This window comes from Colletes latitarsis, chromosome 11 (assembly GCF_051014445.1).
Source record: "Colletes latitarsis isolate SP2378_abdomen chromosome 11, iyColLati1, whole genome shotgun sequence".
Classification (NCBI taxonomy): domain Eukaryota; kingdom Metazoa; phylum Arthropoda; class Insecta; order Hymenoptera; family Colletidae; genus Colletes; species Colletes latitarsis.
Genome location: NC_135144.1, coordinates 26,574,184 through 26,596,758, shown reverse-complemented (window position 1 = coordinate 26,596,758; position 22,575 = coordinate 26,574,184). Strand labels below are relative to the sequence as shown.

Sequence of the window (22,575 nt, the reverse complement as noted above, 5' to 3'; positions counted from 1 at the left end):
TAATTTCCGGTTTTTCCAAGGCAGAGGAGACGCGATTCATCATCGAAATTCCGAATGCATCGGACGCCCTAGTCTTTACGTGTCAGCCGTTATCAATATCTTATCCCGATTAGCAAGAGTAGCGTAATTAACGAAGGCATTTATAATGAGCGAAAGGTACTTAATTTACATATAAATACGAGTTACGTGGCATTGAGGAATAACCGAACGGATCGGATTCACGAGAAACTCGACGGTATTCTGACGCGTCAATTTTTTCCCCGGGCTTAACGAAAAACCGCAGATGTAATAAATTGTTAATTAATTATTCATGGAATGCCGACGGGCTCGTTCGGAAAATCTTTCCTCGCGAAATGACAATTTATTGGAAATTATTGGCTCTTCGTAGTATCGAATATTGAGTAACAGTTTAGATGATTCGATAGATATTATTGTTAATGAATAACTAACGATTCGTAATTCAATAATCGACCTAACATCTTTTGGTACTTGGATACTTTGAACGTTAGTTTAATACTTTGACGACCGCTCTCACGTATACGTGAGTTCGCCAGCCAGTCGTCACACGTACGTAACAGTTAAAAATAAGCGTTCTTTTACAAAATAATACTCGTTTACGAAACTTTTGTCACTCGAGACAACGTCACTGTACACCAGGAAATATTAATTCGGTTGCTCGATAGCGTCGTACAGGTTCCGTATAATGAACTTGTCGTATTACTCTCGTATTGGCATATTATATTATTCACACCTGCCTTCTGTAACACTGATGTTCCCGGGTGTGACGTCACATCCGGCAAAAGTCGAGCAGGTAGAGCAACCGAGCAGGATCATTTGCATAATACGAGACATATTAGTTGCAGAAACGCGCTAGTATCGAGATACGCGGGCAGAAGTAAAACGAGGGAAGTCTGTACCAGACGCAACGAAAAGGGTGAATAATTCTAAGAGGTATAATTAGTGCAAAACACTCTTTGTCGGACGCATATTCTTATTAACCGTGCAAAGCTTCGATACGCGAGCCTCCTATTCAAAATCTAACGCGTGTAACTTTATACATACGTGTTTCTCTTATTAAACTGGCGAAAATTATCGTCTCTCGTACAGTGATCTTTTTTTAAATAAATTTCGATGCTGAAGATGCGAACATCCCCTTAACGTACGATTTAATGTAATTTTTCAAACGTATACTATTTAATTTTGTTTAAGTTCGTACGAGGAATGACCACGAGAAAGAATAGATTCGTTTTACGAATATCTCGTGAATGTTAAAGTGTGTTGATTTTAATATGTAGAACTTGTCACGAGTCAGACTCGTCGTTGTACGGTAAGGGGTTTAAGTAGGAACTTTGCAAAATTTATATTAAAATTGCTAAATACACTTAAACGTAAAATAAATTGAGTGCAATATTTAATCGATAGTTTCGTAGAATCACGCTCGTCTGTGTATAGAACGTCTTAATCTACTGCGTTACGTTGGTAGTCGTCAGTCGAAGTTCTCAAAGACAATAACGCTCGCTTAGACGGCACACTTGTTCATCTACTCTCGTTCCCATGAACTTCTTAGACGCCAAAGTAATTCAGTTGGAACCTCCTCTCTCGGGCTGTTCCACGTTGCGTACCACGCATTGCACGTGCCGTGGCGAAGCCGACTGCAAATTGGCCTGGCGGTGTAATTTGCATAGCCGCTGGTGCAGCGGTGCGATGCAGTTCAGCGCGCACTGTGCACGCATATGCGAGCAACAATAATTAACGATAATCGTCAGCGTCGATATTAAGCGTCGATCGAACCACCGGAAATTCGGGGATATTATCGACCGATAGAACAAGAAAAATCGACTGCACCCCTCCATAAAAAAAAGAACAGTCTTGAGACAGAATTTTTATTTAAAAATTAAAAAAGAACCGGTGCACTAATATTTCTATTGAAATTGTAGGGCTGTGGGTTGTACGATGGAATCAAACAACGATATTTCACCGTAGAATATGTTTTAGTCCTAATTATTACCGTTTCTATTATCGTTATCTTCATTATGCACGATCGAAGGTGAATTACAGAGAAGCTTAGTTACACGAACGCGTAAAAGTAAAACGGTTTCGAGAGGTGAAATTCTTCGACTCGAGAGATAAGCAGACGAGGGAGCGATTCTCGATCCGGAATGTGGGTAACGCCGGACGTACGCTTTATCCATATCATCTGCAACGTGCACAAAGCCTTCAACGGGCAGATTAATTTTAAGCAGAACGTTTCGCGAATCGTTCTCCGAGACAACACGCTGAGAACCCGCTTTCCTGCGTTTCCTTTTATTCGCCGACCAGGCGGGATTCGCTGGAAACGGGATAATAAATTATCATAATGAACGTGTTTGGTCAGAAGATAATCCACACGCGAGCTTGCAGTCCAGCCACCAACAACAGTTTTCCGTTAACGCGCGAGGAGGAATCGTAGGAAACGGTCTTTTGGGACCGTGCTTTATTCCAACTCGACTGTGTGGGACTGTTTATCTTGATTTTTTACGAAACGAGCTTCGAGAACTACTGTGCGAATTTTTTCTTTGGATATCGGACGGAATTTATGGTTCGTGCACGATACTGCTCCGCCTCGTTTCCTTCGTACAACGTGAACATTCCTAAACGACGCCTCTGGTCCCCTCGAGCCATTAGATTTTCACTTTGGGGGACCCATTCGATGGGTAAAATTTTTCTTCTTCGCGTGCTGTCAAGATTGTTTCCTTCGCCATCGATAAAGGTATTTCGTGACAAGGTTCGCGAATTATTTTCACCCTGCAACGTCCAATAAATTACGTTATGCTAACACAGATACTCCAACGAAAAATTCCTACGTTCGGCGAATGAGACTGCAATATTTTCGAACCTGGGCGCGAAACAGGAAATCGGTAACGCGCAGATAGCAAAACCAACAGACCCAGTTCTCGAACCGTTTATCGCTGCACATTTTACCAAACGCAAATGCCGCCGACGTAACGTACCGCGGTTAATCGAATCGATACTCGGGCCTTATCGCGATACGCGTTTCCTGTAAAGGTGTATCCATACTCGTAGCATTACCGTCTTATCGAAGTCTAGCAACTGACACGCTGCTGCGTTGCAAGCTAAAAGCATACACCGTACCGTCGAATGGGTAGCCGTGGCTGTACACTTGGAATCCGTGAATTTAAAAGAGCTTTCCATCGTTCGGAACGACTGGAAAACCGCTCGAATAATTACAAGATCCGAGAACATGAGTTGCAAGGTAGAAAAATTGCTCGTAGCAATTCTTTCCTATTATATAAACGATATTATTTAACGACCAATTTACCAGAGCCGGTGTATTGAATTTTCACGATTAATTTATTGAGAATTGAAAAAAAATCTTATACCAAATTTCAACCTAATATCTCTATCAGAAGAATGGGTTATTTTTTGATACATCCCTTATTATCGAATAGGCGTCTTCGAATTTTTTCAGAATTTTCAACCGCGAAACCGATCGAATGATCATTGAGAAATATTGATTAGTCCAAACATGTGATTATCGACACGAGAATTAACAACATCGAACAGTGTTTGTCCAATTCACTGCCACGATGCGCGTTTCCGACAATTTTTATCTTGAAACGACACCGGGGGAATGCAAGGAATTCGCTGTAACATCGCAAGACAGCACCAGTTTCGCGCGTATAACAACGTTCAGTTTTATATTACGCTCTTGAAACGTGATTATTGGGCGTTCAGCTAATTTCGAAAAACGATGCCCCGCGGCGTGTTCGTTTTTGCGCGTCGATCATTGCACGCAAAAGCAACGCAAGAAAAATAACAAGAATCCCTAACACATCGACGCGAGCATTCCCCCATTCATTGGGCCCTGCATACGCGCGAAACATTTAACGCCGGTTACCCGATTCTCGTGGAATTCGATGACACGATGAGAACGATGTCGTTGCAGCGAACGTGCAACGCAGAAAACGTGGTATCGTCGTTTACAAACAACAGATCCTCCACTGTTACACGCGAATCCTTCAAAATTCGATTAATACTTAGAGTTTATTCTCTATGACCGATATCGTTCGACTTCTAAAAAATATTACAAGATAAATACTAATAATAGAAGAGAAACTGATAGATCGATTTAAATAAGCATAAATTTTCTACCGTACCCTGGTCTGAGAAATTGTAAAATAGTCGTAAAGAAATTATTTTACTTATTTATTAGACAAATAAGGCTGATACAAAAGTCAGATACAAAAGAAGTGGAGGATGAGCTTCATAGAGGACAATATAATGTTACGTAGAATTTTTATTTGTTATCTGTTCGTCGAATAGAATATTTTTTTTTAATCACACGCCAAGTGAACAAACCACAACGGTCGTGTACTTTTCCTCGCGACTGTCTACTTCCTTTATTTTCTCGCTGGCATCCGGTCGACGCGCTCGCAATTTCCGGAAGCGAGTAAGGCGCAGAGATGCCAGACGGAGCCCCGGGTGCACCGGGGACACCACATTCCACTTCTCACACTATGCCAGATCGCGTACGCGAGCATGTAGAGTTTCGGAGTTTCTTCTTTGCTTTCTCGAAACGTACATAGCGCAATCATATGAAAAAGTTAAATGAAACTAACAATTTTTCGATGTATTATATTTGGCACGCCATTCACTGCTGTACGGAACCAACTACTTCTCGACAAGCTTGGGCATTCTAGTCGTCGATAGCGGTAGAGACCATCATAAAGTAACATGTACTTTTGAATTTTCCTACTGGCCATTGCTGACCACTTCTGATATATCTGGCAACATATAACGATTACTACTGTCACGTCTGTGACGTCAGCAGAGACAAACAGTAGCCAGTAGTAATCGTTATAAGTTGCCAGATATATCAGAAGTGGTCAGTAGTGGTCAATAGTGGCTAGCAGAGATAAACAGTAGCCAGTAGTAATCGTTATAAGTTGCCAGATATATCAGAAGTGGTCAGTAGTGGTCAATAGTGGCTAGCAGAGATAAACAGTAGCCAGTAGTAATCGTTATAAGTTGCCAGATATATCAGAAGTGGTCAGTAGTGGTCAGTAGAGGCAAGCAGAAGCAAACAGGGACCAGTAATGATCAGCAGTAGCCAGTAACAGTCGTTGTATGGTGTCAGAAGTTGTCAGCAGAAGCTAGCAGTAATTTCACAAAACTTTTTTTTACATTATTACATATACTTTGCTTATGAGAGCCTAGATAGGTCGAAAAGTAAAAATACCTGGAGAGTCGAGATTCCAAATCGTACGCCATTGACACGAGGTCGGATTTCAGTTGTTCAAGAGCGAGAAGGCAAATGTGAGCCTTTCTCTCTCGACTCCCACGAGACGGTCCGAAATTACTTCGGGCAGCTTCGGAATAATCGAGAAAGAGGGCATCTGTCAGTTTGCCTTTGTCGACTCTCCGAAACTCCACGAGCTCACGTACGCGTGATCTGGCATAGTGTGAGAAAGTGGAATGAGGTGTCCACGGCGCACCCGGGGCTCCGTCTGGCATCTCTGGTTAGGCGAGAGGCGAGCAAGCTTCATTCACAAGAGGCTCGCTCGACGCGGTGTTTACGAATCGCGCGGTTCACGTGTCCGCTGCTTACACGTGACTCGTAAATTCGGGGAACGCGTACATACCGAGCGACCCAATCGCGAAGAAACTAATTTTCGGACACCGATTTTGACGAATCTTTGCACCAACATTCAACCTAAGAACCATATCGTGTTTTCTTGTAAATTACTCTTTATTTAGGAGACACCCGTTTCGTGATATAGAGCGAATAAACCTTATTTAGGACCCGATAGTTAGATACGAGAAATTAGTAATCGATTATTATAGATTTTAACGGTCCAGTAGCTTACAACTTGCAATGGAGAAAGTTCCGGTGTTGTTAGATGTAAAGATACGAATAATAACTGGTCTGGGTTATTTTAATACCTGGGAATCGTATATAATATTTAACTTTGTTTTTTAGATTACAAATTTAGTGTACGCAATTGGTAATATCGCAATATATTTGAAGCTGTAATCGATTTACTTCTCAGTTCTTCTCTTTTTACACACCTATCCAGTCTCTGTTTTTGTGGTAAACTACAGACGATTGTTCTATATAATTATAACTGTGCAATAGATCTATGTACTCAGTTTACTTTTAATATTACGACACGTGACCATTAAAGAAATATCCACGATTAAGTGTCCCCCAATGCTACGACACGAAAGCATCGTTAACAAGATTATTACGTATCGATGTTTGTTTGGATTTTTGTGTACATTAAACACAATAATTTGCTTTCCTTCGAGTGGATGGACGAGTCGGGGAAAATGTCAAGCGAACAGCCTGGAACGAGTATGGATCGAGGCACGACGAAAACGGGGGAGAAACGAAGGATAAATCCTTGAACCAGCAGACTGGTTCGCGTGATATAAAGCACTTACTGACATAACTCTTGCACTTACGTGTTGGACTGAATCCGCTGCTCGTTGTATCTCCGATGAAAGTCAAGCAGTTCCTGCACCAGACCGGTCTTCAACATGGCATCGACCCTGCTCTCGAGCCGCTCTTCGAGGACTTTCTGCAAAAATTTCGGAGAAAGGGTGTTGGAATTAATTAATGGCTGCACGAACGGGCGTCGGCTTTTTAGAAACATTAACTCATCGACCGCTTTCGAATTATCCTCGCTCTTTTTACACTTGTTACATTCTACTGGAGGATGGTAAAACTGTTGTTTATATCATCGACGTTCCTATTTACCTTTTTATCTTCGTTACGCCACGAAATATTAAGTCATAATTTTATCCAATTTTCATACGATAGTATTCTTGCAATACGAGGCTAATATAAAAAAAATTATATAGTCATTTCGAACGATAAAAATTCTTCCACATTCCGATTGTACATATTTGGATACTTGGGCGTTTTTTATATCGCTATCGCTGACAGACGAGCACGTGAAAAATAAAAGACCGTTCTATTTACCTATTTTTCAATTTCGAGAAAGCTACGCAACGTTTACACGTGCGAAATAAAAACCTTGGTAAACTACTTACGTCGAAGACACGTTCCGGAGTAATGAAGCTATTTCTGTAAAAGACACGTACCTATAATAGCACTACCCTAAATTGGAAATGCGTGAGTAGAAGCGTAGGTTAAGAATATTAATAAACTTTTAGTTTCAAATTAGTTTAGACTATTTTACAGATGGAACGGGGATACATTTATAACACGGTTTAATATAACCAATATATATTTAATATTCTCCCCGAATGATTTCATTGCCTCCTAAATATCTTCACAGTTCATTCACGATAAAATTAACAATTACACACACACACTATTTTATATTTTTCTCGATGATGATCTAAAAGAATTTCTTTTGTTTCACTTTAAAGTTCATTCTGTCGAGAAGAACGAGGTTTCAGCCCTTGGTGGTGCAGAGATTTTGATAATCGCTGTGTCAAGAGGGATCTCGATATCAATGAACCGCGTATGTTACGCAAGAGTTCGAAAGCTGACCCGTATCCTTAGAAAAAAGAAAGAACGATACCATCGTCTTCGGTGGCCTCCGACAGGTTTTGAAATTAATCCTGTCCTCTTTCTCTCTTTATTTCTCTCTCTCTCTCTCATTCCTCCCTTCGGTAGGAATTCGCTAATAGCTGAAACGCGTTAGGAGAGTTCCGTGTCCTTGAATTTGCCCACACACAAAATCTGACTGGCCAGGCATGCGTGTCGAAGACCATAAACCACTCTGACGTGACTCAGGTGCGCGTTAGAAACAAACGAAAAAATAAAAGAAGAGTGTCATTCGTCGGGATATTTGCTCGACCACGGCGTGAACAGAATTAATCGAATCGCGTTCAGATTTCTTTCTCGTGGATCTAATTGTTTGCATCTAGGTCCAAGTGAATTTTGGTCATTTTGTCGAGTCGGACACTCTTCGACAGTTCCTTCCAGTTGGGCCTCAGAGGCTTCTAGAGTGTAATAATCGCGAGACTCAGTGTACTCCATTTTGCAGAAACGAATTTAGAGATCGTAAGAAAAGATGGAACGAACAAAAAATGTTTTACAAGATTCACAGGTTCTATATTGTGGTGCAAGAATTTTGAAAGAGTCTACGACTTTTTTGTTTCACGAACACGTGCGTGTATTAGGCAGCAATTTTTTTAAAAGCACACTCGTTTCGTGTAAAGTAAATTTAACGAGTCTTTAAACTAAATGTCACTCCGCCAATTAAGAATATTACGGGCCAGATAAGAGGAAGTAAAATCGACGAAGATTGCTTACGAAAGAACGAATCCACCGATTCGATATCGCCGCGGCTGTAATTAAGCAAATTATTTACATAAGCGAACAACTATTTACCAGTAATAAATTAACGCGCGATCGGTAAATCGTATTTTACGAGTTATTTATAAATTTATGACGTTCCTTTATTTCGTTTTTAAAACACGCCGAGCGCTCGATTAAACGATCATCGGTTTCCTTTTATTAAACGTGGCCGGAGCGGCTGCGATTAGAAATTCCGATAAAACGAGCAAATTAAATATGTGCACACGTTAGAAGGTAACGAGACGAAGGTTTCACGGAACGGTTACACGAAACGTGGAAAGTGTGTACCCAAAAGTTTAGCGTCGTCCTGTCGAGAGCAAACACACGACTTTGGACAGTTTCTTCGTCTCTTCTTCTTTTTCCTCTCGTCGCTTTTGTTTCTATTAAAAAGACCACCGACGTTGTTCCGTGGTCATTAATATTTCGTAGTACGTATCGCTGAAACGCGCAACCTCTCTAATCAGATAAATATAAATGTCAGACCCGAGAAAACTATTAATATTCCTACGCCAATGATACGTCTTGATCGATTTCGTTCCTTTCAGGCACCGTTTTCGATTCGCCAAAAGGAATAACGTTTCGCCAACGTGTATTTATGAAATTGAGAAATGATACGACGTGCACGATGCTACGTTTAAAATTCAACTTGCAGGAAATCAACGATGATTAATACGAACCATTCAGACCGTTGCTCAGCGAATAGATTCAATCTTGAAACAAATATCGTTCGACTGGAAACGCGCACTAAATGCATTAGCGGCACTTAATTTATTAGGACGGTTAGAACATTTGTGCATATATGGGGAAGCACGTCGAATCGTAGCCGAAGATAAATCGTTGGCCAAAATTCTGTTAGCACAGGCTGCTCGTTTCGAAAATATCCCAAAATAAATAAACGATTAAGATATCAAATATGATGTACTTTAAGCAATTTTTTAGACGCTTCGAAGTTAAATAGAGTCACAGTTGGCGGGACACCAGAAAGCAAATTGAAAGGAAAACGGAAGTTGTAGCGAAGAAACAAATTATGCATATAAAGGTCGGTTACAACTTCCTATTTAAGCTCGTATTACGAATTAAAATTTAACGTAACAGTTTTAAAATTGAGAACAGGGTATAAAATTTGCCTTGATATTGCACCTTAACGATTGATCATTTTAAAGAAAAGCCATCTTCACGCTTTTTCCATAAACGTGACACCGTTTTATATTCACGTTGGCTAATCGACTTGTGAAATTCTTGTATCGAAAACGATTCCAAAGGAGCACATTTCACAAATGAAACATGCATCGATATTGAACTATACTCTCGTCACGTTCAATTATGGTACTCGATGTAGTATTAACCCCTTATCGTACAATGACGAGTCTGACTCGTTACAAGTTCTTGATGTCAAGTTTCACAATCATTTTTACATTCACGAAATATTCGTAAACCAAATCGTGGTTATTCCTTGTACGAACAAATTCAAACAAAATTAAATAGTATAGGTTTGAAAAATTACATTAAATCGTACGTTAAGGAGTTAATAGGATGTTACAAGATGAAGTCTAAGGTGATTCTACTTTGTTGCTGCTTTAATATTTTCACATTTGATCTCCAGCAAAATGTCGTCCAGTATGGACGATCGAACACATTTCTAATCTTTAATAATATCTGTTGGAGCGACTGCTTAGAATAGCTCGTAAATTTCTATTTGTGAAGTGGTTTCGTAGAAATTCGTTGTTAGTTTGCTCTTGAAAACTTCGTCTAATTCGACCGGCTGCGGGATCGAACGACAAATAAAACGTTCGAGATGATCTAGCGCGCGAATCAGCTTCTTGGACTTTGGCAAATCGTTCTCACGCTCGTTCGTGTTTGAAACGCGACCTCCACAACCCGTTTCGTCCGCGTTCGCTTTAAATCGTGTTTAAATGCCGGGGCGGGCTCGACAAGCTACACACGAGCGCGTTCGCTGTTCATTCATGGCCAGCAGCCGTGTCAATGACGCACGATCCACGGGAGTCGGTGTTTGATGACCACACGGTATATACACGAGCGTCGACGTCACGTCGACGCAACCACGTTTCGTTTACCGTATGTAACCAAACCGACGCGTTCTCGAGAGGGAAACAGAGCTTTCATCGCGTTTTGAAAGGATTAAATAATAACGAGGGATGTTTAGCGGCGATTAAAATGCGACGATAATCGTCTCGGGCGATCTGCACGCGAGGGGGTTGGTTAACTGATAAAGGGAGCGCTGTTGCGCTTTTACGAAAACTTCCAGACCTCCAGAAGCTCTGAAATGGTCAGTTTGATCGTGATGCTTGATCAGCCCTTCGTACAAGGGTAAATTGCACCTTTATCGACTCACAGCTCGATTTCGATCAGGGGAAAGTTTTGGACGATGATCTAGATAATTGATCTATCAATTCCTGGAATGATTAGTCGACACATTAACGACAGGGAATTTTTATTAAAACTTCCTTATAGGATGGGTGATTTTGAAAATATGATAAATATTTTACTGAAATTTTCGGGAGTTATATGTGGACGATATTAGAATTTTTTTCTTGAAGAACCTAAGGTCCTACGGACGTAGGCGTTCTTCTTAATCGTAAATGAATTAATAACCGAGTTGCGGCTGGAAATGGTCACCACTGTGACTGCTCGAGATTAGAATATTTTTATTTTGAAAACAAAGCGTGTACCAATGGAATGGTAACGGAATATGAGTTTATAGAGTCGCGTTGCGTTACCTCCTCGAATATCGCCGCCTGGTCGACTTCTCCTTCGCACGCATTTTCACACACACGCACACAAGGGGTGACGAACTTCTCCGTCGAGAGCCACAACAGTCAAAGGATTCTCCCACCATCGCATAGCCCATCAGGTTCCCCACTAGACCAGTGTCCGGCGAGCCTTCGTCCAAACTGTGCACGCCAGGCGTAGAGGGGGTGGTTCTTCTGCGCTTGTGCAAAATAACAAAGTGGGAGAAGGAGCCATTACTGGCTCGCGAGTCACCAACTCGCCACCCCTAATACCAACGAACATCATTCTCCAACCCCGATAGTCGCGGGCCACTCTCACCCTCGCGTGTGCACTTACGGAAGGGACGTTTAGTACAAAATTATACTCCTCGCTGTATCCGATAGAAACGTAATTCAATTTTTTGCTGATATATTTCATCTGTGGCCCCAGTCTGCTTTTCGTCGATTCGTAAAATACTATCCCTTCTTTTCGATAAAATAGTAGAATTATACGACCGTTTATTTCGAAAGTGGTGCAAATCGATTTTCTTTTGTTTCGAGAAACTTAAAGGTTAGCATGTTACTTAATTTAAAAATATAGGTTAATTGTGCCAAGTCTGGAAATTTTTCTACAATAATAAGCATTGATTATATAAAGTTGTATAATAACACTTCCATAATCAATGGCTACGCAATTTCTTAGTCCAATTTTAAATTGAACGATGAATTACGGTCCATATTAAAATCGAATCAAATGCACGAAATAAAAAAGCCAATTATTAGAGAAAACGTTTGAAACGATTGTAAATTTCTTTCGTTGTAATATGTTTCATTTCGCGCGAATCCTTGAGCGTGGTTTATCGCCTCGATACGTGCCCGGGTCCGTTTCGTCACACCTCGACATTAAACTTTAAAATAATCGAGGCTGAAGACCCGCACACAACGCCCCTCCCAGACGTTATCGCTCATTTCCGACGCCCGTGATTAACGTTTTGATCGAAATATGTTTCTGTCGTTGAAATAAAAAAAAAAAAAAAAAGAAAGAAACGCCAACGCGACGCAATTGCGATCGTACGTCAGTCAATTATAGCACCAAGAAGAATGTAGCACCGGCTCGTCCGAGAATAGTTCCTGAACTATGTAACATAACCGGAAACCAGCCGATACACAAAGTAGCACGTGATAAATAAACTAGTTGAATCGGTCGTTTCAGAGTTGCGTCGTAAAGAACGACGAGGACGATGAATTCACGTCGTTGGCTCGAACACAGCAATTTCTCGCGCCTAGCGCCACCATTTTTCTTTCTAGAAGTGTCGCTGAATCGTCCTCGCGACTCACTGAACGCTAAAATCGTACCACTAATGAATTATCCAGACGCAAAAATAACATTTTTATATATATTTCGACTACCTTTTACTAAAACTGCTTTGGAACTTCAGGATTCCTGAGGCAGCGCCTTTCCTTCGAACGTAATAGAATACAGCTTTTTCATCCCTTTGAAGGGACATCCAGTAAAGAATTTTGATGTACCCTCTAAGGGAACATAACGATATTATTGTTTAAAGTGATTATATAGGACAAAATACATAAGCGGAGAATGTAAAAAAATGATATATTTACTATCTATTTCATAAGAAAGTGTATTCGAGTTAATAGTGCAAAGGGTAAATAAATGAAATACTTTTATCGTTACTTTTAATTTATTACATTATAGAAGGAATTCGGTTGTTCGACAAAAAAATAAATTACAAATATATAATGAGGTCTGAGGAATAAAATTTATTGAAAATACCTTTTAAAAAGAATTCTGTGGGTAAAATATGTTACATTAGGGTGTGGATGGATAGTTTCGCGAACAACTGTGTACGTTTTATTTTTATGGGGCGTTTAAAAATAATACGTACAACGACTGAAATACGCAAAATTTTCTGGGACGGTCTAATATCGTAAAAGCAACGATTCCTCCGGTTTCACCGCGGCTAACAGAAACTAGAAAGCCTAGCGCGCCTTGTTGCCGCGTAAAAATTGTGCCAAGGTCCTTCCAGAAGAAACAGAACTATCATAAGATCGAGGAGGAAGGTAACCGCGTGCAAATTTTCACGACCCTGTTCGAGGATTTATTCTAACGTTTGAGCTTACGCACACCTAACCAGTGCCTACGATCATTGCCGTTTCCAAGGTGAAACTTCTAAAAATTTAACGAAACATAACCGGCCTATTCTCCACTCTGTACAGCGTGAATAATAATAGAAATAGCAAACATTTGTAGCGGGGAATTTTCAAACGATTGTTGTACCAAATCGCTGGCTAAATTACCCTCGGGTTGCCTGGGATCTGTAAACTACGATCTACGTAACAAACTATTATAAACAGCCTTGAAACTTCGCTCGTTTGATGTTTCGTTCGAATGAAAATTGGCGAATCGATCGGTACTTTTTATCCGTAAATTCAGAATCGAAAAGAGAAAAGATGCACAGATTTCGAGGTTTGGCAAGACATTGTGCAATTTTCCAAAAGAAAATAACAGAGAATTCCATAAAGACTGAGTAGATTTAGATCGAAATAAGTCATATTTCGATCGTTTGCGAATGTTTGTTTCGTGGAATATTCGCGAATGTCAGCGTTTAAATAACCGTTGCGCAGACGATAGAAAAAGTCGATTAATTAGTCGACGAATAAACCGACTCGAAAGGTGTGTCACTGTACTAATACGTAATTTACGCGCAAAATAGGATAACTTGTTCCGCGTGATTCATGTTCTCGTAAAGCAATGCAGTGTCTAGGAACGCGCGGTGTTCTCATCGCGAAATAGCACCGTGCATATTCACGTTAATTAGAAACGCTCAAATAACAATATTATCTCGAATAATTCGCTTAAGTGTGCCGAGATATTAATCGCAAGGGATGCATTGAGAACCGCAGACTGTGAGAAAACTCTGGAAAAGTTTCACTGGGGAAACAGGGAAGCGTACAAGTAGGAAGTACTGTTCTTCGCTTCTAAAGTCTATGTAAATAAAATTCCAACTTGGTAAAATAATATTCAAACAATTTTTATCTGCGTGTTAGTTCGAACTGGATCGATTCAAAGTACACAGAACCAATTGCAAACCACGATTATATCTCATTCGGTATTTATCATCGCGTCTTTACTGAGCGAGAATAAATAATAACAAATTTATAAATATATTTTAGATGCGTTTGTAAACGTCTGGAGGGATGAACTATCCCAAAATTTATATCTATAATATCGCAAAATTTTAAAATCTACAAACTTCGAAATTTAAAACTGAGTTGGACTACTTGGACTCCAGAGCTACGAGACACCCGATAATTTGTAATTTCACCGAAATGTCAAATATAGAGCATCGAATTCCGTTAGACCTGGAAATACGACGATTAATGGTAACTCGGTTACCGTGTTCGAGACACAATTACTTCTTTCTGTCAACGAGATTCGATCTGCCCGCGTCTCCATATTAATTTCAGTCCCTTTCGCTGACGCAAAATCTGCGAAAGATCATGCTGCGTCATTTATCGTAGAGTTTGTCCCCGGCTTAGATGTGTTTAAGATAAATTTAGATTTATTGAGTCGAGCCACGCACACAGGATCGCGTTCTTTTTTACGATCGAAACGTCTGCACCGTCCTTTCCTCGAATCAATGATCCCGTCTGAAGGTGAAAAAGTCAATGGCTCGACTAATCCTGATTTGGTAAACATGCACGCGCTCAACGTGCACACGTACGCGAGTACCAGAACGCGTGGGTGTGAACGTTCCGATCCTTCCATCGCGGACGGCTCCGTTTCGCAGAAATCACGTGCCCCAATGTCCAAATATGATACCGAGCCAACCTTGGAATTATCATTTTTACACGATTCCACGGGCAAACTTAATTATCGAATGGCCCAAAAACCTGAGACGAACGAAAAACAAAAACGATTTGCATACATGAAACCGACGCTGGATAACGAGCGAAATTAAAGCAGGACGTATCATAATTAGCTAGAAGTTGTTGAAAATGTAGAATAAATTTTTCTCCTATGATCCACAATAAATTTTTACCGATATACTTTATCTGTGGCCGCAGTTTGCTTTTCGTCGATTCGCAGAACACTATCGCCTCTTTTCGATGAAATCGTGAACGAATTATAAGTAACATTTTGTATTAACAAGAGTCGATAAAATAGTAGAATTCCATGGACTGTTTATTTTTAAAGTGGTGCAAGTTGATAAAGTTGAAAACGTAGAATAAATTTTTCTCCTACGATCCATCCGTCTCGAAAATCTGACGCGTCTGTTCGTTACTCGCCGTTTCTACTTGCGCCGATCTCCAAGTACGATTTCCTTGAAAACGCAATTTTCTTCTCTCCTCTTGTGAATTTTATTCCTGACATGCGTCGAGAACCAAATTGCCTTCGTTTCTTAAGTAAATACGTCCATTATCGATACAATTTTGTAAGCTTTGCTCGCTTAGTCACTTTATGTTCAACCCGATAACGAGTCCTACGACGATCGCACGTACGCGATCTAAAAAACGATTCTAATTTCGTATTTATTCGAAGATACCGCGATTTTAAAAATTTCGGGTTGCGACGGAGGATACGACGAGGATGTTAATTATATTTTTTTTAACGTTTCGGGCGCGTATTCGAACTTTTCTATAGGCGAGCAGGCCGCGGCATGCGCCGTGTAATTTGCAGAAACGATTTTCGTGGAAAATCGGGCCACGCCGACGGCGTCGACGTCGCTTTCGTGAGAATGCACGGCGGCGTTTCGGCGTCGATTCTCGGGTCTGCAAAAAGGAACTAGTCGATGAAAGGGAATAGAAGGGGGATACGAACTTATTTACGAAAATAAAAAAAGGGGGAAAAAATTACCGACCATCGCGAGGGACCCTCCAGGTCCCGATAAACACTCGAGACGCGCACCGACTAAATTTGTACGCTAATGACACGTTCCCTCGTCCCGTTTCGTGCAGCAAATTCGATCGTATTCGGTTATTATTAAAAATCTCCGCGATAATGGCACAATGTTCACAATGACAGACTCCCGGAATCGGTGGCGACGATGATCGCGTGAAACCAAAAGTACACGCGAACGACAACGGTTCGCGGTTTCGCTTTAAATCCTCCCACGAAATCGTCGAGACGTCTCGAAAAACGTGCAAATATTTATTTCAATCGCGACATTTTCGAACGAGCATTTAATTTGGACGAAACTGGATTGGCGTAATAGAAAATTTAGCGATCGTTTCAAAATTACCCCACTCGAATTAAATAACTTCTTCCTTAGATTCACAATTGCGTCGAAATCGTGGCTCTTTACCCTTACGTGGATTATTGGGGCAAGTTTAAACTAATAATCCATTAGTTCACTACATTTAAAATGCTTTAAAGGAAAGTTGATTTCCATTTATCAATTTGGTAAAAATCAACACTAAGTAAAATGATTCAGGTGAGATTTAGAGTCCAGTTAAGGGTTAAACGGACTTGTTGGAACCTAGTTTATAGCTGAAACACTCTGAACCGTGAATAATAAACAACTTCAACACCGTAGCGTATATTAATAGGAAGAAATATTCCGTAGCTCGAATGAATCGTGATCTCTGAATAATTCACGATGGTCTATTCTCGAAAGGCTAGAGCCACCGAATTTTTCACGGGTATCGAGAAACAAATTATTGGAAAATTAACGGTAAAAATGAAAATGGACGTGTCGTACGATATCGTTCGATAGACAGGAACCATTCGTCGCGACGAAAATAAGACGAAGGGATTTAAATATTTAAAAAATACAATTTTTTCGCCATTTTCAGAGGTAAAAGCCTCCTTAAGGCGCGTTCTCGTCGCTGCACGCTGACCCGGTTCTCTATTTTCGGCGCCAGCTCGCCAACGGAACCACTAGCCACGATTTCTCGATCAAAGGGGCGCGTTACTCCGCTATGAATTTCTGTGTTCGTGAAACCCCGACCAGTACCTACTTTAATTGGAGATTCTAGAGGCCAAAATATGACGAAAATCAACAAATTGGTATTCTTGATTTTGCCCTTTAGAATCTCCCACTAAAATTTTTCCCAGGGGTGGCCAAACACCCTGCATATACTTGTGAAATAATGAAATAAAAAAAATGTCCCCGTAAGTATGTTTTCTCATATAAAATAGGTATAAACGAATGTAGAAAATGAGTTTCGTTCATACATTTATGCATATTTCCTATATCTAAAGGAAACATGCACCGAAAAATCTGACAACGAGGTCGAATACAGGCGCGAATGACCCGTCGTTCCATTCTCCACACTTTCTTGGGTAGCTATTCGGTCGCCTTTCCCTGAGAAAGTTACACAGACTCCTAAATTGATCTCCGAATCCGCCGGGCAGACGAGGGAGAACATCGTCTCGCCCACTTGTTGCGATTTTTTAGAGGTCTGCACCGGCCACATGTGGACTCTCCAAGCCAGAATTCGCCCTTCGCGATTCACCAAAACATACCACGCAAATTTAAAAACGCAGACTTTCATTCAAATGGAATTCATTAATAATTTCACAACCCTTTACCACAGGTTTGCGATCGAGCAGCTACCTTTGACCGGAAGTTTTCATACATTTGGCCACTCGAAACGTGTCGGGGATTTTTAATACGAGCTGTTATCGCGTCTGAATGATTTCCAGCGGCTCGAGGACCACCCTGTTTCGCGTCGGGCATCTCGAAACTCGATTCTAAACACAGTCAGCGTTTTCATGGCGGGGGCCAGATTTTGCTGGTGTGCGTAATCCTCCACCCGCCTCCGGTGCGATAATCAAGCACGAATTAACTTACAACAGTCCAAGTATCGGACTTCCACGGAAACGAATTGGATGTGTCGACTTTATAAATGCCCCTACGAATGGCGTCCGTTCCGCGACCCGGGAATTTATGCACCACAGCAAGTGTTTTGCTTCTGCTTACATAAAAGCGAAAGTTATTAAGTACTTATCGAGCGTCGTAAGAATCGTTCTTTCGAGCAATTCATTTCGTACTTTGCACCTTTTTACTCGTAATATTATTCGTAATTACTCAATTTATTTCGACCGTGAAGCAAAAAGATTCATTTTCGATATTAACCCTCGACGACTCAGATTATGTATTCTGAAAACTGTTTCACGATTGGACGATAATAAACATTGATTATGAGAAACAAACGAACGATTTTCAAACTTTGTCCACCCTCTTGTCGTGAAATACAATTAACACATTCACTGACAGGTCAAAAGTGTACAATATTCTGCAAGACCAAAATTTTTATTTTAGGCCATTGTACAGTATATAACTTAAAATTTGTTACAGTACTTATTTTTGTAACTTTGATAACATTCTACTTGAGAATTAATCTTCCTAGTTCCATAGTGGAAAATCCATATATGGATGACATGACAGTCAAAGTGTTAACAAGTATAGATTTTTGTAATAAAATCGCAGTCGATACACGTGGATGATCAAATATTGAAAATGTAGAGAGCGTAATTGTCGATCGGGAATAAATCGAAATGTTGACTGGCGTCGACGAAAGGAATCGTACCATTTCGAGACGTCAGCCCTTTTCATCCTGGATTTTGTTGCTCGTATTTTGCAGACAAATCAAACGAGGACGGTGGTTTTGACATTGTGGCATGCATGGTATTTCCGGTAACTCGTAGGGAAACGACAAGATTGAGAAACGGGACGGAGGATACGGACGAGACGAGGAGCTTTTTATTACAGTCGAATTCGAGTCCGCGAGCACGTGATGAAACGTATCGGGAGTACGGATGAGAAATACAGGACGTGTCCCGAGATAAGTGCCATTCGATATGACGGGAGACGCGAAAGAAACGCGAGAGAATTTTTTAGTTTTCGACAGCCACCCGAATCCACCACGAAAAGGACTCCTTTTCCGGTGTCTGTTCATGAATCGCTGTTTCTACTTAAGCTCTGACGTTCGAATATACTCGATAAAGCTTCAAATGTTACTCGGTGAAATTTTATTCACGAATAAGAAATCGAAATCTTTCGTTTACGATTCGTAGATTGGAATCCATTAACGGATTTTTTTCTTTTTTTTAACCGACATTCGATCGAAGTCGAGGTCAGAAACTAGTTCACGAATGAATCCGACATTCGCATTCGCTGTTCCTGAATAATATTTGCCCTGTTCCTGGGATTGCGAACTGCCAGCCCCCTCCCAGGGGTCGTGTCCCCCCCCACGAAACGTTAAAGAAAGACACTCGCGGGATGATGAAGTTCGAGAAGCTCTGAATTATACATTTTCGAACGTCGTGTATTTTAATTAATTAAAATCTCTTATATTGCTATTTTTAAAGCACAACTGTTTCTTCTTATTCACAGACAAAGAGCAGAGTGGAAACCAAAATGATAAACGAAATATCGCTGATTGTGCATAGTGTTTTATATAGATGTTAAATGTGGGGGGTGTTTTTTGAAATTTCTCGACAAACGATTATAACAGGACTGCAAATGTTTGTGCATTTATGGGGAATTTTAACCCCTTGCCCTACGATTAAAGTCCAACAGCGTGAACCTAAAACTTAAACAAAACTGCCTTCGAGTCTTCCCACCGTGTCTCACACGTGGTTGTAGGGCAAAGAGTTGATATACAAAGGTACGAATTACTATATTTAGGGGTTGAGACAACCCGTCTACGAAGGTCCCATTTCGTCCAATTAATAAAAATATGAATATGCATGAAGATTCTCAGTTTAATTGCCAATGTTTCTCGAGAAGAACAGTCCCCAGCGTTCCAAAGGCAAAGGGTTCCCCACCCTTGGAGGCGTTCAGATGTCTTCATTAAGAGTTAAAACCGTTAATGGAGACGTCAGATGAAACGTAACAGGTTCATGAACGCGTAAGCAACAAGCACCGGGCCGTATCCCTTGTAATTGCTTTATTAATAGCGACGCAGTCCGCGTTAAGAGCTCGTTCGGACCGCGATCACATCACCGTGGGAGGCTGGTCTAATTTTAAAAACCGCCCTCGACGCTGAATTTCACTCGCGTTTACGCGTAACCCACCGGGCTCCTCGATCTTCCGTTTCACGATCGAGCGACACGTGGGTTCCCCTATCGTTCGCTTCCCGGATCTTGAGGTATGGCTGCGTACGCGACAACTTCCGGGATGATTTTCGCGGAACCGCGATAAACACCGCGCACAATCATCCTGGTCCAAAGTTCTACGCCACTAACGAAACGATTAGGCATCCAGAAGGACTTTGAGCCGCTAGAAAAAATTGAATTATCGATGCGTCAGAAACAAGAAATCTCTCCTTGATTCACGCTTTTATTAGAGTCATTTCTAAACGCTAGAACTACCGACAATTACAGCGTATTTATTTGTATAATGCAATGGAAATACATAAGTGTTTATTCACTCTCTTATAGAAAATTTTCAAACATTCAATCGGATAAATTTTTTACAATTTTTAATAGAAATGGGTCATTTTGTCTGCTTTGGCAGTTCCCAGGTTTTTTGTAACGAAGATTTCATTAATATAATTAATGTCTCCTTATTGAAAAATCGTACTGTTTATTTTGCAAGACCCAAAGCGTTTGTACCATTTAAATAAAATATAAGTGCTTTTGAGCAGGAAAAATCGATCGTATTTCTGCTGGAAATAATAATAAAGCGTCTCGTTATAATATGGAACAAATCGAAATTTTTCATCGTTTGATTGCATTCTTTCAGAAAATCACCGAGACACGAATACACATGGGACTGGCAGTGAACGTGTTGAAACCTCTCAGCCTGGAAGCGCTTATGCAACGAATTCGAATATTCATCCTGTAACGTAACGTTCCGAATCATTCGCGAATTCATTACGCGTGCCTCGTACGCAAAATTAATTTTTCGTGTGCAGTTGGGAAGGTTAAAGATCGAAAGTCGACTACGTTTGGTACGACCAACCGTACTTGCTACTCGATTACGTGAAAGAACGAGTCCTTGAGCAGGTAGACGATGCATTCCGTGGGATCTTAGTCTGTCAAAGACTAGCAGAATTGAATTTCTAAAAAACTAGAAGTTGTTTATCTTGTATTCGTTTCTCGAATTTTCGCCCAGCTCTGTAGTCTGTATGGTCCAAACTAATTCTGCCTCGCCACGATCGTCTAGCGATCGAGATGTTTGGATCAGTGATTCTCAACCAAGTGGTTCACGCTCACGAAGTTCATATTAGATCACATTGATAAATGAAAAATAATCGTAAATGACAGGGGGTAAGTTATTTAAAAAACAAATATGATGTTTTTCAAGTAGAAAAAATCTGAAGCAAGAAGATGCCTGTACGATCCAGCTTTAAATCCTCGTATTGCGGAAGCCATTCGTCCCCTATATAAAAATTTAAGTAAGGATGATCTCCTCTAGAGTTTCTTAGCCGGATATCGCCAAAATAATAACTTACGACGCTGCTTGGCTGGAGGATTCCAAGATTTTATCGAGTGGTATCCTCTGGTTGCCTGCATTTTTGATTGAAGTTTCAACCCTTTGCATATTAAAAGAGACAAAAATTGCAAACGCAATCTATAATTTTATACTTTGACCACTTTCACTGGTCTCTGTTTATGACGAGGATCTTAAAGTTTTTTAGAAAATCGAAACGATAGTTAATAGAAGCCACTGTTGTTGTTCTGGTGTTCGCTCGAACGACTTTCGTGGCTCATTTGTGCATAGTAGGAAGACGAGGGAGAGCACATGGCTTCCGTTGAGAAGCACTGGTTTGGGCAACTGTGTCTCGACGGGACAAATACGCACTACTACGATACCGTCTTCTGCTAACCAGTGGTTTGGCAGGCAAAATGCGCGTCAATCCCAAGCATCTCCAAGGATAGCCGCATTTAACCCCTTCTTGCGGTCCAAGAGCAGTAAGCGACGATCATAGCTACAGTCGCAACATTATTGACAGCGATAAATCTAATATTTCATCTATCAAGAAACAAATTTTATCCTCCCTAAACCAACCAAACGAAATATTCTTTACCGTTCGTTACAATACGAGATGAAGCATTTTTTTCATAAACGTAATAGCGCATTTTTAGAGGTCGATGTTCAAGTGTCCGCAGAATTAAAATGAAACCGTTTACTATTTTTCGAAGCGTTCGAGTTTGAACGTTTCAAATTCAAGTTTTGAACGTTTTTACGATACGAGACGAAGCACTTTTTTGTAAACGTAACAGTGCATTTTATATTTAAATTTTTACCATATTGGCCATTGCTTGCAGAATTAAAATGAAACCATTTTCGGAAACTCAGCGTCCTCCTTTCGAGTTTGAACGTTTGAAATTTGTTCGCAATATTATTACGTTGTACTTTAAACAATATAAATAGTTAAATACATTCGCTAAACTGTTGATAGCATTAGTGAAACAAGTCTAAAGTGTCGATGCACCGGATTAGTGTCGATATTGGGTGCACTTAGCATGCACGGTGCATTTTGCGATTAAACGCAGGCGCGCTTAATGGCGCATTAGTAGCCACTTTGTAGCGGAGA

At 40.6% G+C, this 22,575-nt stretch overlaps 1 protein-coding gene across 2 annotated transcripts in view; it reads right to left on the bottom strand.

Moving 5' to 3' along the window:
• The window catches only part of LOC143348663 (tRNA dimethylallyltransferase), a 109,311-nt gene that overhangs the window by 8,833 nt on the left and 77,903 nt on the right, over positions 1 to 22,575 (bottom strand). For both annotated transcript variants that reach the window (XM_076779228.1, XM_076779229.1), the window contains exon 5: positions 6,466 to 6,581. In XM_076779228.1, the coding sequence (XP_076635343.1) occupies positions 6,466 to 6,581 (116 nt within the window). The remainder of the gene's footprint in view (positions 1 to 6,465; positions 6,582 to 22,575) is intronic.